We start from the raw sequence: 18,224 nt of genomic DNA, 5'->3' as shown, positions 1-18,224 counted from the left end.
GTTAGCAAAGTTGTCTCACTATCATTAGAGGACAGGGTCTGCAGAGTCATCTCATGATCATTAGAGGACAGGGTCATCTCATTATCAGTAGTGGGCAGCATCAGCAGAGTCATCTTATAATAATTAGAGAACAGGGTCAGCAGAGTCATCTCATTACTATTAGTGGACTAGTGTTTTTGGCCAGAATGAAGTTGGTCAAGTATCAAACACTATGTAAAGAATACAGAGTATAGAACAATACTCCATAGTTTAGTGTTTGATGTCAACAACCAATATCCCTATATTCCTTATTGTACCATTTGTCTACTGAGACTGTTCAGAAACACAAAACACCCTCATCCACATATATTCTGAAGAAAGACACCTGAAACATTGAGACAATGCCACCTCGCACTTTACACTCATGGGTGCCTTTATGTTCCTTTGCATCCAAGTGTAAAGTTTTGTTAATAGCACATAAAATGTATTTTTATGGGTAACAGCTGTGCAATGTCTCCTGAAAAAAAATCAGGGTGTGCAGCGATGATACCTGCCACTTATTGTGTGTCTAAGTCTACAAAGCAGACCTTTACAAATGAGTGTTGATAAAATTCTGGACAAGACCACACATACCAATGAGAGAGGTTATGTGTTCTCCAGAGGTTGTGTTCTGCAGAGGTTATGTGCTCCCCAGAGATTATGATTTCTCCAGAGGTTATGTGCTCTCCAGAGGTTATGTGCTCCCCAGAGGTTATGTGCTCCCCAGAGGTTATGTGCTCCCCAGAGGTTATGTGCTCCCCAGAGGTTATGTGCTCTCCAGAGGTTATGTGTTCTCCAGAGGTTATGTGCTCTCCAGAGGTTATGTGCTCTCCATAGGTTATGTGCTTTCCATAGGTTATGTGCTCCCCAGAGGTTATGTGCTCTACAGTAGTGATGACGGTAAGAGGGATGATAACATGAAGGTATAGCTCCTATATCGCACCTTGTGGCCACTGGAGACTGTATATAGGGGAGTGGTGACAGTCACAGGCTCTGGACTTTCTTCTCAGTGTCATTCGCAGGTCCCCAGACACCTCTCCCCTACACAGACCCAGTCAGTACAACTTTTCATCCTGCTCCCTGACTTCAAAGAAGCGTTACACCTAAATAATGCATGAAGAGCTTTGATCCTGTTATCATTTCTGAGCTAAGATCTGGGCTCCAGCCATCCCGGCCCAGGCTTCTGCCTCCTGTGCATCATGTCCAGCCCTCAAAATTCTCCTTAGTCCATTAGTAAATGTGTCTTAAGATATTGACAAACTTACCTGCCATTTTTTTTTTAGAAACTTTGGAAGACACTGTGCATCTCCTGATAAAACAGTGCCAGGAAGCAGAGCTGTGCTAGATAGTAGGCTCGTAGTCGTAGTCAGAACGTGCTTGTCATTGCATCATTTTATTGGTGATCGCCCTCTTCAGTTAAGGGGGTGTCATAACATTAAAAAATGGGGTGTTTTTTTTTTCCCAGACACAGCACCACTCTGAGAATATATTCAATAGAATCGGGCTGAGCCGCAATACCAGACACAGCCCATTTTCAAGTGTGGCGCTGTCTCTGTAAAAAAAAATAAAAAATAAATAAAATAAAAAATATATATATATATATATATATATATATATATATATCTTACTATTTGTAATTGCATTCACCCCCTTTAACTACAGATTTTGACCAAACGCGTTTCCCTTTGATTTAGCAGAGTCACTCAGATCCGAATTAGTATGCAAATTAAGACAATTAGTATGCTAAATAGCCCAACTAGCATGATAAGTAGCTGTAACAGAAGGCTAGGTATCAAGTATCCGAGACTGATAGCTTAAAGGAAGAATAATTTAGCTGGCACCAAAGGAGAATAATAAACTGGAAAGTCATCCTTAAAGGAGACCCGTCATGTGGATCGTGTTCTCCTATCTGTGAGCGACGCGTTATAGAGCAGATTGATTTATAGTTTTCTGAGAAATGAATTGATTTACTATAAATAGGAGTCGGAGTCCAGTGGGCGGAGCCTATGTGAGTGAGCATGGAAGCTGTCAATCATAAAGTCGGACCGCCCACTTGGTGGACAGCCATAGAGCGGATAGAAATTTATATCAATATTTTGGGAAAAAGTAGCTACATTTTATAGTCCTGCAGAATAATCACTTAAAGGGGTTGTTCAGGATTTATAGGAACGTCCCGCTCAAGGAAAATGGATTAAAAAAAAGTGAAACTCACTTGTCCTGGAGCTTTGTTGTAAAGTCCTGGTCCCCTTTGTCTCGGCCGGTAAGGAACCGATGACATATGCGAGTGATGTCATCGATCTCTCTCCACTGAGGTCACCGATTGGTCTCAGTGGTCATGTGAGCCTCTCCGCTTTGGCCTGATGAGTCCTGGCATAGGAATCCCATGTTAGGCCTCAGCTCCCATGGCCGTCCGTGACTTTTCTTTAAACCCTGGACAACCCCCTTAAAGGCCAAAGTATGTGGGGTTTTGCTGTCCGCTTGAAAAGTCTGACATCTTTGGGAACGGACACTTAAGGACACCCATGGACAGTAAAAGAACGCACCCGACGTCCATTTAAATCAATGCAAAATGTTACGGACACAGCCAGTGTCCGATGCTAATGTCCGTGTAAGATTTTGAACAGACATTAGCAGCGGACACCGACGGTAGTGTGAACGCCCCCTTACATAGGATTAAGAAATCTGCCACAATGTGTCTACATAGTAACAGACTACGGACAAACCCTGTGTAGTCGGACGATGTCTTTGTGTTAATCCTATTTCCACTCATCTTCTTGCTAACCCAAAAACAGTAGCTGAGAAGAGAGTGTATCCCAATACACCCGCCCCACCCCACCCCTACCTCCCCATATAGTAGTCACCAACTAAGAGGAAGATGAGACTCCACGGACTGTTATACCCCAAACCATCCGCCCCACCCCACCTCCCCATATAGCGGTCACCAACTAGGAGGAAGACGAGACTCCACGGACTGTTATACCCCAAACCACCCCCCCCCCCCATACCCACCACTCACCCACCCGAATCCAACTCCTCTCCCCCCCCCACTTTACTAGCTTTGGCAATGCCAAATATCCATTCGGACGTGCCAATAAAGCTTGTTTGATTTGAATTGATTTGAGAGACTGGAGTAGCACCCGACTACAGAATTAGACCACACCGGGTTTGTTTGTAGTCTGTCACCATGAAAACACATAGGTCTTTGTAGGAGCTGTAAACAGAAATGGATTACAGATTACTAGTGAAGTTCTTTCTCTTTTGGTTTAGATGTATTGAAGCAATAAAATAATTTTGCAAAATAGACGCACCCACTAGAAATTCAGCCTTCAATCCTTATAGTCCAGTGATGGCGAACCTTTTAGAGACCAAGTGCCCAAACTGTAAGTCGAAACCCAGTAATTTATCACAAAGTGCCAACGTGGCAATTTGCCCATAACACTGTGCGGATCCACAATTGTGGACATGTACGGACGGTTTGTAATCAGATCACTTGTCTGCTATAAAACAGATACTATGTGATAAAAATAGTGAAGGGCCCCCACACAGTACAATCTGCTCCATAGTGGTCGATACATAGTACAATATGCTCCAAAGTGGCTGTTACATAGTACAATATGCTCCACAGTGGCTGATACATAGTACAATATGCTCCACAGTGGCCGACACACAGTACAATTTGCTTCACAGTGGCCAATACATAGTACAATCTGCTCCACAGTGGCCGATACATAGTACAATCTGCTCCACAGTGGATGATACATAGTACAATTTGCTCCACAGTGGCCGATACATAGTACAATATGCTCCACAGTGGCTGATACATAGTACAATATGCTCCACAGTGGCTGATACATAGTACAATATGCTCCACAGTGGCTGATACATAGTACAATATGCTCCACAGTGGCCGATACACAGTACAATTTGCTCCACAGTGGGCTCCACACAGTGTAATCTGCTGCAAACTGGCCCCACCGGGTATAATCTGCCACACAGATGGGTGCCCACAGCGAGGGCTCGGAGTGCCACCTCCGTCACGCATGCCATAGGTTCGCCATCATGGTTCTAGTCCATAAATAAATCCCATTCTAATGAATTCCGCATTTAGCGTTCAGTGAAATGTGCTGAGTGACTGAATGAAGTCCTTTCACATAGTGTTTAAAATTCAATAAAAGGTGAAACTGGCAAAAAAGTTTTTAAAAAAATTCCAAAAAAATTGATGACAAAATAATAGGAAATTAAAAAAAAAATGTTTATGATCTCAATGACTAAGCCCTTATGAATGAACATGAATTCACTCATTCCTCTCTCATCGTGGGATGGGCATGACTGCTTGATTCAAAAAGGAATCAAAGAGCCTTGTAAATCGCAGTTTTTTGTTTTCAATAACTTTATTGCAAAAGTCAACGCCCCTCTGATCGACCATCTTAGGACATGATTTCAAAGTATGGCAAACGAAGTACGAAACAGGATTGATGGCGTAACGGTCAAACATTTTTTTTTTTACATTTGTCATGACATCACAGTTTCGTGGTTAAACAGGAAATGCAATTTTTTTTTTAATTTTTGTGTTACCACTTCCCTTAGAAAGATGAAAATCAAGATATCTTGTGATTAGGACGAAACGTTTGGCCTTTTGTATTGTGACCTTAAAGAGGACCTTCCACCACCTCTACCAGCTCCGATTCTGGTGCAGTTAATTTTTCTTACAGTAGAGAATAATTGTACTGGAACCAACAGATAATGATTGCTCAGGAACGGTGGGGACTACAAAAAAATTCCAACCGTGCCAGAATCAGTGGAGCGGCACCTATGGATACAAAGAGTTGGAGTTGGTAGAGATGGTGAAAGGTCCTTATCAAGTTATTGAATCTCAAATCCAAACAATGATGTAAATCTTCTACTCTTGATAGACTTTTTCTAATTTTTAGGCGATTATGGACACCCCCCTCCAAATGGGCCGATAAATTTCATAAAACATCAGAAAAAGTTCAACCTCCTTATAGTTTAGGAGCACCTTCGTAAAGTCATTTAAATATATGCATAGTCATACAAGGTTGCTGAATATCCATGAATGGTGGAGCTCTGAGCTACAGAATTGTGAGTTGACAAGGAACCTGGGGAGTACTAGGGTGTGGACCTTAGCATCAGAACATGCCGAGTTATAAAGAGGACCTTTCACCACCTCCACTATCTTCAGTTCTTTGCATCATTCAATAGGCTTCGCTTCTCTGATTTTGGCACAGTTGGAATTTTATTCTCTAGCCCCCCAACCTTTCTGAGCAATCAGAGTGATTGGTTTTGGTGCCTGATATGCTAGTTAGATGCTCTACTGTCAAGTGGGTGGAGTCAGGCAAGAGGTTATGATTCTGATCTCTGACACTGTCTAATAAGAGACAGTGTTATGATCCCTTGTCTTTCTTGTCTGACTCCACCACTTGACAGTAAAGAGTCTAATTGTCATCAGGCAAAAAAACTACCTCTATTGATTGCTCAGGAATGGTGGGGGCTAGAGAAAACATTCCAACTGCATGGGAATCAGTGTAAAGAACTTTATTTGGTGGTGCAGTAATAGGTCCACTTTAATGCTGTTATTAAAGGAGCCTATTAAAGGAGGAAAAGGGGTGATCACTGGCTCTAGGGAGTTGGGACCCACCAGTGGAGATGATTTTGAGAGCCCATTTATAGTACCCTATTCTCTATTCTAACACGGTTTTTGATTCCATAATGGTCACCTGATATGGCACAATAGATATCACCACTACTTGGCACCAGTAGAGTGATGGATAGCTACCTAACCATGGGCGCTGCAGTTACGTGGGGTATCTTTTGGTCATCCCGTAGTCTTAGAAGACATGTCTTCTCCACCTGGGTTATTTTTTTTGGCAACTGTGCCCCGTTTTTATGTATTCTATGTCATAACAGTTCTACATAAAGAACTCACAACAATGGCTACACATGGCTTTATCTATTCCCATAGGGACAGGACAAGTCAATGGTGACATCAACGTGTTCTCGTAATCTCCGTGTCCCACCAACCACCGTGTAGACCTCACCGGCTCAGACTGAGCCTGATCGACCTTTCATCTCTGAAATTTACTTGAAGGACTTGCTACCTACTTCCTACATGGATGAGAAATCCAACCAAAAACTGATCTTCTTCCATGCTATGCAGATAAGTCAAGAGCCTGATAACGTAGAGTAGAGACCTCTGCAGGTTCCAAAACTATAGAGTTCCGTAAGTTCTTTGGCGAAGCCTAGAGATTTTACATCACCGGCAATCACGAAACCAAAGGATCAATCAGATCAATGGTAACGTGCTTAGACTAAAGGAAACTTCTGGAACTGGTGGTGGTCCCAACTCAAAGACTTCATCAACCATATTTTTCCACATGCAACATTTTTGGCCAAAACATAAATTTATGGCCATCACTTCTAAAAAAAATAGAGATACCCCTGGATTGGATGAATGGTATGGGTCTACCAGGAGACTAGGTGGGTTAGCAATGTACTGCCCCCCACCAGAAAACTGAAACAGACTATGGACAGAACATTTTTGCTGTTGGATCCCACCAATTCGGTTTCCACCATGGCCAGGGATTGGGCATTTCCTACATTTGAAGAGGAACTGGGAAGTAGAAAGCATCGAGAGACCGGGAACCTTTGGAACAGCCTGGAAAGTTACACTTCTGCTGCCATGTTTACTTTCTGTCTGGGACAAGATAACAATGGGGGAAAGCTAAACTTTTTAGGTATTTTTTTGAGGCTGTCCCATTCGGGGTGGTCCCAAGTATTATCTACTCAACGTTCCGTTCCCTTTCCTTGAGCATTAACCATGACATTATTATTCAGCAACCCTATATGCACGGTCAACATCTCCGATCAATTCGGACTCCAGTTGTTTTTAGATCTTTTTGAAACGTTCCGTTTGTGTTCCGATCCTGGATCGGTCGTTGATATTTTTCTGTTTATTGGATGTACAATCGAAGACAAAACACAAAAACATGTCTGTGTATATATATTTATATATGTATATATTACCCCTCCCCCCGTTTCCGTCGTTTGTTTGTAGTTTTTTTTTTTGTAATAAACGTTTAGACAACTCGATCTCGACAGAGAAAACATATACAGAGAAGATGGCGCCGGTGTGTGACCATACAAAGAAGCATCCAGCAATGACACTGATACATTGTAACACTGCATTCTGAATTCGGAGAAATGTTACGAGCGGTTGGCGGGGGCGCACTGCTCGTTACATGCATTATGCATATTGCCAGGAGGGTCATTTAGTTTTTTTTTTTGTTTTTAGTGTTTTTTTTTTGTTTCTTAACTCAAGATTTTCAATGTTTCAACAAACCTTCCTTCAAGCCATCCAAGTTCGGCTCTTGCTTTTCACCCAAGTCGTCGGCCGAGACCCCGCTTGAGTCGTCGCCAAGACATGTCCTACTTTCAAAAATGTTGTTGTTATTGTTCACTTGGCTGCCGTTTTGCTTGAGGAGCCGAAACACCTCCGCTTCCAGGTCCCTGATCTAGAGTGACAGGAGGGGAAGTGAGTGAAACGCGATGGAAATTCTGCAGAATGTCCCCCCTCCCTCACTAACAAACCTGCCAGGGCATCGATCATGTTACTCACACGTGACTGCAAGTTTTGCACTTCTGCAAGGTGAACTTTTTCCATGTCTTCGATTTTCTTCTTCTCGACTTCTTGGCGTTTCATGAAGTCGACCTCTCTGGAATATGGATACAATGAAACTGAGTGAATTGAATGTTTAAAGGGATTGTACACGCTGTTGATTTCTTTTGGAAACAGCGCCACACCTGTCTACAGGTTGTGCTTGGCATTATAGCTTTGCTTCTCTTACAGAAACAGCGTAGCACATGTCCGAAGGTTGTGCCTGGTATTACACCACTGCTTCCTTGAAGTGAATAGGACTGAACTGCAATACCAGTCACCACCTGAGGGTAGGAGTGGTGCTGTTTTTTTCAAGAAAGTGCCAAGTTTGTACCAACCCTTCAAATGAAGAAAACAGAAGTTATATCCAAATATCTATAGTTCCGATGGAAACAGACTACAGACAAGTAGTCTGACTCTGCAGTCATATCCCCTCCAATCTGTCCTGCACTTCTTCTGCATGTCTATAGGAGCCCCTTACATCTCCACAGCTTGCCAGTATATATCTTACTTTTGTTGGAAATCCTTGATTAATTTCTTGGCCTTGTTGTACTTCTTCTCCAGGGCCTGGTACTGACTCTGAGTCTCCTTCAGGTGCTCATTGACTGTATGACACAAGGTCTGAGCCTCGATCCAGTAACTTTCCAGCTTCATCATCCTATCCTTGTTCTCCTCGATGTTCTGCTGTAGCTGAGTCTTCTCCAGTTCCCACCTCACTTTCTCATTCTCTGCAGCTTTTAGCTAAAGAACAAAGAAGATTCCTTACAAGAGCCGAACCAGGAGAAAGAGCCGAAGATAGTGAGAATTATCCTAAATATATGTAGTCACATGTTTATACGTCCTCATACAGCTCCATGTACCACAGCAGGGATAGATAACATCTATCTATCTATCTATCTATCCATCTATCTCCTATCTCCTATCTATCTATCTATCTATCTATCTATCTATCTATCTATCTATCTATCTCCTATCTATCTATCTATCTATCTATCTATCTATCTATCTATCTATCTATCTATCTATCTATCTATCTCTCAGATCTATCTATCTCTCTAATATCTATCCATCTCCTCTATCTATCTATCTATCTATCTATCTATCTATCTATCTATCTATCTATCTATCTATCTATCTATCATCTATCTATCTATCATCTATCTCCTATCTATCTATCTATCTATCTATCTATCTATCTATCTATCTATCTATCTATCTATCTATCTATCCATCTATCTCCTATCTCCTATCTATCTATCTATCTATCTATCTATCTATCTATCTATCTATCATCTATCTATCTATCTCCTATCTATCTATCTATCTATCTATCTATCTATCTATCTATCTATCTATCTATCTATCTATCTCTCAGATCTATCTATCTCTCTAATATCTATCCATCTCCTCTATCTATCTATCTATCTATCTATCTATCTATCTATCTATCTATCTATCTATCATCTATCTATCTATCATCTATCTCCTATCTATCTATCTATCTATCTATCTATCTATCTATCTATCTATCTATCTATCTCCTATCTATCTATCTATCTATCTATCTATCTCCTATCTATCTATCTATCTATCTATCTATCTATCTCCTATCTATCTATCTATCTATCTATCTATCTATCTATCTATCTATCTATCTCCTATCTATCTATCTATCTATCTATCTCCTATCTATCTATCTATCTATCTATCTATCTATCTATCTATCTCCTATCTATCTATCTATCTATCTATCTATCTATCTATCTATCTATCTATCTATCTTTATAGTATGTAGTATCTATGTCATTTGCCGGAATCTGGTATTACATGTGGCCCATTCAAATAACTTGTGGCTCGTACAGTATTATGGACCCCCTGAGTCTTTTCATTACTCTCTGCTTTGGTTCATCTGTATGTCCTGAATGTGAAAGGACACTTGTATCTGACTCTCTCTTATATATATATATTTACAGTGTAACCTTTTTTCTGTGACTGTTCAAAATTGCATTGACAAGTGATCTTCTCAAGGAGGATGGCCATGATGTTTTGTAGAATTGAGGCTCCGGTCTGGACAAGGGGGCAGTCTTTTGGACTATATATATCTGGTTCTGATTTTGGATAGTGACGCAGTTTCGGGCCCACCGGAGACAATACATTACCAGTCTTATTATAGCCTGCAACTGGTGTCTGCCCGGCCTGTCTGTTTTGATGGAGGAGACTATAATAAGCGGCAGCCATCAGCCTGTCAGTGCCGGCCGTCTACTCCTGCTGTGCCGAACCATTAAAATGTTCTGACGCTTTCCCCTTTTTGGCAGCTGAGCCTACACCATGAAACAAACAAGCCCCTGCCTCGGTGGTGCCGCCGCTGCCGACAAGGAGAGGGATGGATAATTGTAGCCTTACCTTTGTTTTCAGCTTCTGGATTTCAGCTTCGGTGACTGCATGCTTAATCTGCAGCTGCAAGGAAATAAAGGGAAAGAGCGAGTCAGAGAGGGCTGATCAGATGGGGCCGCGTGCCGTGGAGAGGGTCCGCACAAAACGCTGCAGTGCAGTGGGTTGTAAATTAAAATGTCTCGCTGCAAAAAAAAAAAAAAAATCCTATAGAGTGTCAGTCCTCGGAGCTGGATCAGACAGCCGCCTTGTAATAGTCATCTCCCACGTCAGGCATAAAAACATTGAGTGGCATCCAACCTGCCGCCATGAGATAAAACCATCAACATAAACAGCTCCGATGCAACAGTCTACAGCAGCCGGAGTGACTCATCTCCTGGTTACATAAGAGCGGGCTCGGCGGCGATCGCTGCGTCCGCGCCGCTGCCACATACACTCCCGGCTATTACACAGCAGTCGGTCACTTACAGGGCCAGGGATGGAGCAGAATGACAATGTGCTGGGGTAGAATGGCCGCTGTGGTATATACCGGGGGAGGGAAGATTACACTAGTCTTATGGCTTAGATCCAGTACCAAGAATACCTGGAGGTAAAATCCCTAAAATGTGTGTGAGGATATGGGAATCTATAGGCGTATAGGTCTGCCTGGATATGAGGATATACCGTATGGCATGGATTATACAGAACCTGTCAGGGTGATATGGGACACTTAACTATCCTTAGTGTCCGGAATAGCCCAATTATAAAGTTGTTTGTGCCCATATTGAATAAAATAAATCTTATTCCAGTTATTCGGTGTTCAGGTTCACTGCGCATGGGCCAGATCTCACGCGCATGCGCGGTGAAGCCAAAGTCCATGTCCGTGGGCTCATTGTACAACCGCGCACCATAGAGGAGTCCGATGAGACTCATCTCCAGATAACTATAAAGGAACGCTTTCCAACAGAGCCGTTTGGGACAATAACCCCCGGTACATAAGGACCGATGGGTGGGTAAGTGTTCCAGATCACCCTGACAGGTTCCCTTTAAAAAGAGTCTTTTTTTTTTTTTTAGTGTAGATTGTGAGCCCCATATAGGGATCACAATGTACATTTTTTTTCATATCAGTATGTCTTTGTAGAATGGGAGGAAATCCACGGGGAGAACATACAAGCTCCTTGCAGATGTTGTCGTGGCAGGATTCAAACCCAGGACTCCAGCGCTGCAAGGCTACAGTGCTAACCACTGAGCCACCGTGTTGCCCCTTCCTTAAGGAGAGTCTTGACAGCAATGATCCATGGAAGAAAGTATGTAAATCAGAAGGAACCATATATGTGTGTGTACAGCTACTAGCAGGCATGTTGACGTAGGAGTCACAGAGTTGTAGTCGTAGTCAGGACTAGTTTTGGGTGGAGTCAGAAAAAAGTTACAGATTCCAAATGAAATCATTATGTTCAATCACATTGTACGATAATATGTATAGTTTGCTTCATATTAACTTTCCTAGGAATTCAATCACTAGATTTTTTGTGAATTAGAGGACCATGACCATGAGTCAGGCTGTGAGAATACTAGAAGACCCGAGATCGGGGGTTTGGCCTAGTGACTCCTCATGCAAAGACAAACAAAAACACAGGGGGTACCACAAGGGCACAGGGAACGTCGGGTCATCATATAGAGCCAGGACCAGAATATACACGGGGACTCAGAAGACATTATTAAATTTGGCCGATTCCTGAAAATCCCACCCATGGGCGGCAGAGCGTCAAACTTGGAGGAGCCAGCAGAGTCTTCCGCCACCAGTGTTTCCATCCCTCGTAGGTGGAGAAATTTATATGAGTGTTTTGTGTCACACCGTACGGTCGGGACATGCCAGAATTTGATGAATTTCTTTCTAAAAATTTGGGATTGCCATATCAAATACAGGGCACGATGGAGCGATACGTCTCCATACGGAAAACAGATCGAAAGGAAGAGTATTCTCATCTGTTGCGATGTGGTTTATGGAGAGGGGTGGGCTCATGGCGTCAAACAGCAGGGAAAATCGGGGGGCACGCCAGATGGGGGTCTAGTTACTGGCCCCATAGCACGTGGCTGGTGGAGACATTCGTCACCAAGACGTTCCAGCTGCAGGAAGAGAAAGCCCTTAAACATAAAGTAACTTTGGCACAGACCTAATAATCCCCTAGTACGACGTCTTTGTTGATGTGCCGTGACTGTTCGGAGCTATTCTTGTTCCTTTGCTCTTCTGTCTCATTTTTTTTAGGAAGGAAACGCAGTAATTTGTACGTGCGCTCCGCCTGAGAGCCGATAATTACAGTATTTCTATGTACTTTTCAATCCGACAATCCTCGGGAACAGAAGGGGAAACGCTCTCACAGGTTATCTAACAATATCGCACATGGCTAGGTTATGGATTTTATTTTTTGTTATATATGAATCTAAGTGGGAGCGACATCACTTTACTGTGTAATGGCCGTCCCATGTTAAAGGGGCTCTCCATGTCCAAATATTGACTATATCAGGTTAGTAGCTGGGGATTGGGACAGCATAAATAATGACACACAGTGACTGGATTAGGATACGTATACACACTTGTATAATCCTCATAATATTATAAATGTGGAAGTTTGTATGTTTCAATGTTTGTGTGTTTCGATGTTTGGTCCTCAATCACGCCAAAACGGCTGAACAGATTAGGCTGAAATTGCATACACACCTAGATGGTCACCTGGAAGGAAACATAGGCTACTTGCAATGACGCTAAATCCACGGAATTCCCGACCGCGGCCGCAGAATGTATGCGCTGGCTATGCTTGAGGACCCAAGATGATGTCATCCAAGGTCCTTCAGCCGATAGGTTCGCAGCACTGTGTGGGCGGCCCGAGAGACAGTGTGCAAGCCGGAGAACATGGAGGCTACTCACAGCACCACCAAGACACTGACATCCAGCTTCACTGTGCGGGCCACGCCACATCTATCGGGTGTGCCGGCTCGGTGACTACCATGTGGAAACTGTTGGGTTCGGGTGCGGGAGGTGGGTTTTGGAGGACTGGGGGGGAACCGGCACCAGGCGGCAGGGGGGCCCCAGGAGATGAGTTCAGAGGGGGCGCAGAGGGGTGCATGGGCGGAGGTGGGCACGGGACAGGCATTTGGGAGAGTCATGGGTGCCCCCAGCACCACGAGGGAGGAGGGGCCACGGGAGAGGAGTTTGAGGGGGGCTGCATGGGGACACAGGGGCGCGCGGGAGGGGTGGAATTTGTGGTTGGGGGCGAGCGGGGAAAAAGGGGGGCACACATGACAGGAATTTGGGGAGGGGGAAAGGTCTCGACCTGGCGGTGGTACGCGTGCCTACACAGAAATGTTGCACAGCCAAGACGCAGGTGGAATGGCGCCAACAACTACATGCGGATGAAGTCGCGGGCAAATGCTAGTATATGATATAAATACAACCAGAGAGATCTCCGGACATAGCACAGATAGCTATCCCCTCTTTCATGTGATACAAATAGCAAGTTTGTACGTTTTATAATGTCCGAGATATCACTGTTTGAAGTGACCCCCCCCCCCATTTCACAGCCCCCTACTCCATACACCGTAACATTCAGCGAGAGGCAGACACAGCTCTCAATATAAAAACAAAGCAAAGCGAAAAAATTCTACTTTTTTTGTTACCTCTTTAAACTTATGAGCCAGTTTTGTTGCGTCCAGATCAGAGGAAAACATTTCATCGCCTTCCGGAAGATCAAAAACTTCAATGGCCATTTCTCTTCCTGGGATGACCGGGCCGACATCTTCGTCCTCCTCATCAGTGGCGTATTCTCCGGTCTATAAGACAAAGCACAACTTCTTAGATAACACTTCTGATACTTTAAGATTTATTTCTTTTTAAGGGGATATTCCCCTCATGTGTTATGGCATATTGTTAGATTGTTGGGCCCCGAGTGTTGCGGGCCTGCGCCGGCAATGAAAAGTAAGATTAGACTATGTAAAGTCTGCAAATCCATCCACAGCAGTGCTAACGCCTCCCTGTTCCCTTGTACAGCCTTTGCTTGGCTTTATTTTACTTGCTACCCCTTGTATCCCTGTTCCCATAATTCATCTACCCACTCTCCCTTCTCTACTCTCCCCTGGAATATAATCACTCCCACACCCGAGGTCATGTTCTGCTGTGATGTTTCGTCTGCTGGCTAAACTGCTCACAGGGAGGGGTTGTGAGCTTGCAAATGAATCGTCACACCTGAGATCATTGACCTGAAAATAAATCAGAAAATGGTGCTGAATCTAAACAGGATATATATTATATTAGGGATGTGTTTTGTATTGATGCCTCCTGTTATTTAGCCCAATTTTTTTAAAAAACTGGATATCCCCTTTAATACATTGTATGCAGTTAACTCCTAAGCTCCCCCTAGTGGTGACTGCAGGCAGCCAAAGTGTAATCATATAGGTTCACTCCATTTAATGGCAACTCTGCAGCTCTATTATAAGGACATGGCGAGGACATATTTCCATTGGCTGACTCCATGTAAAAATTTTGGAAACCGTAAGAAGTCTGAGCACAATATGTATCAAAAAGTTGCAAAATTTGTAAAGATGAAGAAGTTCCCTTTAAAACAGGGGAATATGTGAGAAATGCGTAGAACAGCTTGGAACTATTTGTATACATTTACTATCAAAGCTTTCCTAGAAATCTACAGATCTGTAAGCGAAACTCTTTAATATTTCATCAGAACAAGTGCGTTGCGTTAATAAGTGCGCCCCCGTCCTTTTATCTCAGAATTAAAAAGTTCTGTAACCCCCATTGCCGAGCATGTCAGCCCAATAACACTAAGGAACCCGTGGGTGCTCAGAACACGACGCCACTCAAAGAAAACACATTCAGGGCGCAATTTACATGCTGATTGTTTCCAAAGATGAAAGGAACGTTCTGCGAGCCTGCGAGACGCTGACAGCTATAATACGGCATCAACGGCGATGTGACAACAGCAAACCGCACTACGCGAGGAGGATAATAGCCGAGATTGGTTTGCCGCTGGTTCGGGTTTAGTACTTGATATTAGTAACCTGATAAAGCCTAGACTGAGTAACTTCAGTGATGTCACCAGATCTTAGTGATCTCATAGACTCTCCCCTAAGATACTTCTGTGATGTCACCAGATCTTAGGGATCTCATAGACTCTCCCCTAAGATACTTCTGTGATGTCACCAGATCTTAGGGATCTCATAGACTCGGCTCTGAGTAACTTCAGTGATGTCACCAGATCTTAGTGATCTCATAGACTCTCCCCTAAGATACTTCTGTGATGTCACCAGATCTTAGGGATCTCATAGACTCGGCTCTGAGATACTTCTGTGAAGTTTGTTCACTCCATCAGAGTGACTGACAAAAATTTCTGCAAGTCTGATTTTTTTCCTCTTGTGGTTTCAGTTTAAGAGAATGGACATCCAACGGACCCCATTATAGTCAATAGGGTCCTCCGGGCAGCATTGGTGTCCACAGTTTTAGAGGTCCATGTGTCTGTTGTTCTGGTCCTTTGACAAACGAGAACAAGGGACTCCAGGGCGCAGATATGAGTGTAATCTCATAGACTCTCCTGAGTTACTTCAGTGATGTCACCAGGTCTTTGTAGTCTTGCAGACAGCTTGTGGTCCAGATATACTGGATATGATGTTGTCCTATAGAAGTAATAGAACATCATTTTATTTAGACTACAGACCCCTCTTAGTTTATGGCACTGACATTAAACCCACATCTATAAAGTGACCTGTAGGTGTCGCTGTCGCTCCTGCGCCCGCTGATCTCTACTTCATTGTTTGGCAGATTTAGATTTTGTGTTTCAGGTTCCTGAGCCCAAGTCAGACATGATAAATATACAATCAAAGACAGGACCATTTTGCCAAAAATCTCGATTTTTGTAAGCCTTTGGGTGATTTTCAATTTCAAGCTCCTGTTTCCTATTTTAACCCCATCCTGTCACTGCCATGAGCAGGTAAAATCATAGCAAAGGGACAAAAATTGTAGAAAAAAGAAAAAAAAAACCCACAATTTCACAACATGTGAACACAGCCCAAAGCTTTAAACAGAGATATGAAGTATACGGGCCAATAAACCTACTTTTCCGGATCAGTGGACATAAAAAATGTAACTGTAAATGTAATAAAGAGCGAAATAAAATAATCATCAAAAATTTACAAGCCGCATCCGAAGCCCAGAACACTTTACCCAGGCGAGTCTGATCATAAAGCTCTGCTAAACAGTATATTAGGAGGAAAGTGGACAGGGCTGTAGGAAAGAGCTTTTCTAGATAGGAAAGATTGATAAAAAGGGCTTTATTCTAGAATATATATACTGTATATATGCACACACACACATACACGCATATATGCAGATGTGTCCTTATTACGGTCCCTCTTGCTTGGACATGTCCAGAGATCTTACGTGTGTAATGAGATAACAAGCTTTTCAAGACAATACTGTTTAGCGATACTTTGTCACACAGTGATAAGCTATATGTGTCTATGTTTGGCCACCCAGTGGTTGTCTTGTGCATTGCATTCTGTTATAGTTTTAGCTAGCATGTTGGAATATTGTATTGAACTGGTTTCCTTAACCATATTCGAGCTACGTTACAGGAGGACACCTCTGTACTTGGTGTAACACATACTGATGTCCCACTTCTGACACCACTTTTGTTCCTGATAACTCTCTTGTGCTTTTATATTAGTGTTAATATCTTATTCAGTTTTATCCATTAAGCAAATGAGTGCCACAAGGGTACATGTGCTTTGGGACTTCGACAGCACCAGCGTTATCGATACTACCAATGTCCTGAATAAAATTTGGTCCAGGTGCCATTGGTTTAAATACCTGATACATGCTAAACCTGTAGCAAAAAAACATATGGTTTGATTGCATTGTGTGAATAGACCCTTATGGCTTATAGTAGGACCTGATGCTCAGTTTTATCCTCTAGGACAGACCTTGCTGGCTCGACCTAGTGCCAGTCAACGCAACTAGTCAAGGGGTCGTCACATCTAAGTCTATATATCAGGGAGGCCATAGGGGTTTAGACTCTTCAGCTAAATCTAGAGAGAGCAGAAAGGTTCCTGCACCAGACATACAAACCCGGCCCCACATGTAAATACCCCAGGCATGGCGTGGCCTAAATGTGAGGCAGGATTCAGTTATAGACTATATATCAATATTCCAAATAGCTCATGGTACTTAGGGGTCCAGGGGTATGACCTATCTATCTATGAGCCTGTCCTTCACCACTGACCATTATACCACGGGGGGTTGTCGGGACCCCATAGTCTTACTGTATTGCACGTCCTATCTCTACTATTCTACAAAATCCAATAAGAAGCTGCGGCAGGATTTCCATCTCTCCCGATCCAGCGGAGGATGAGAGCGGAATAATGTCGCAGCTTTTCTCCTTTAATTGAAGATTTAGATGATGAATTGAGAGCCGCAGCTTTGGAGACACTAGAGAAGTAAACGCCTGTGAAATACCAGATTGCTGGATGGCCGGGCTCTCATCTGCTGCCGCACCTGTCTCATTGACATTCCATGCACCGCTGCTGCGTAATTTGATTATCTGCTGCAGGAAATATTTAATACCACTATTTATATTAGTGACGCACACCAGAGATTTCATAGTCTGGTTTTATGGAAGCCGGGGTGGCTGATCCGAGTGAAATTAGAGTCGAGGTTTCACAGCAGATTTGGGAGTATTCCCCGGGGCGGTATTTGGAGATGCTACATCCAGGTCATTGTGTGCGAAGAAAAACAATCGCTCTGGAAACCTGCGGAAGAACGGAGCGGCTGGGATTGAACTGTAAACTAGAACGGAGGGGGAAAATGGCGAACCTAGAGCCGGGAGTGAAAAAGATGAAAGGCCAAAGGCAAAATAAAGAGTCAAAAAATATATAAACAAAATAAAGCTCTGTGCAGAAGTTTTAGGCAGGGGAAATAATACTGCACAGTAAGAATGCTAGGATGCAAGGATACTTGTTCATTTTTGTCACTTAAAACAAGAGAAATGTAAATCCCATCAGTATTTGTCCTTTGGAGGAGGAGTCTTGGAAGTGATGATCCCGCCCCCGCAGAGCCCTGATCTCAACATCATCCAGTCTGTCTGGGATGACATGAAGAGACAGA

General features: G+C 43.2%; 1 protein-coding gene across 2 annotated transcripts in view; it reads right to left on the bottom strand.

The window, feature by feature from the left end:
• Positions 1-18,224, bottom strand: part of PPP1R9A (protein phosphatase 1 regulatory subunit 9A) — a 134,706-nt gene that overhangs the window by 12,931 nt on the left and 103,551 nt on the right. For both annotated transcript variants that reach the window (XM_075271786.1, XM_075271787.1), the window contains exons 7-11: positions 13,736-13,888; positions 10,094-10,147; positions 8,202-8,431; positions 7,652-7,748; positions 7,376-7,547 (exon numbers count right to left, since the gene is read on the bottom strand). In XM_075271786.1, the coding sequence (XP_075127887.1) occupies positions 7,376-7,547; positions 7,652-7,748; positions 8,202-8,431; positions 10,094-10,147; positions 13,736-13,888 (706 nt within the window). The remainder of the gene's footprint in view (positions 1-7,375; positions 7,548-7,651; positions 7,749-8,201; positions 8,432-10,093; positions 10,148-13,735; positions 13,889-18,224) is intronic.

This window comes from Leptodactylus fuscus, chromosome 4, assembly GCF_031893055.1.
Source record: "Leptodactylus fuscus isolate aLepFus1 chromosome 4, aLepFus1.hap2, whole genome shotgun sequence".
NCBI lineage: Eukaryota > Metazoa > Chordata > Amphibia > Anura > Leptodactylidae > Leptodactylus > Leptodactylus fuscus.
This window is presented reverse-complemented; position numbering and strand designations above follow the sequence as displayed.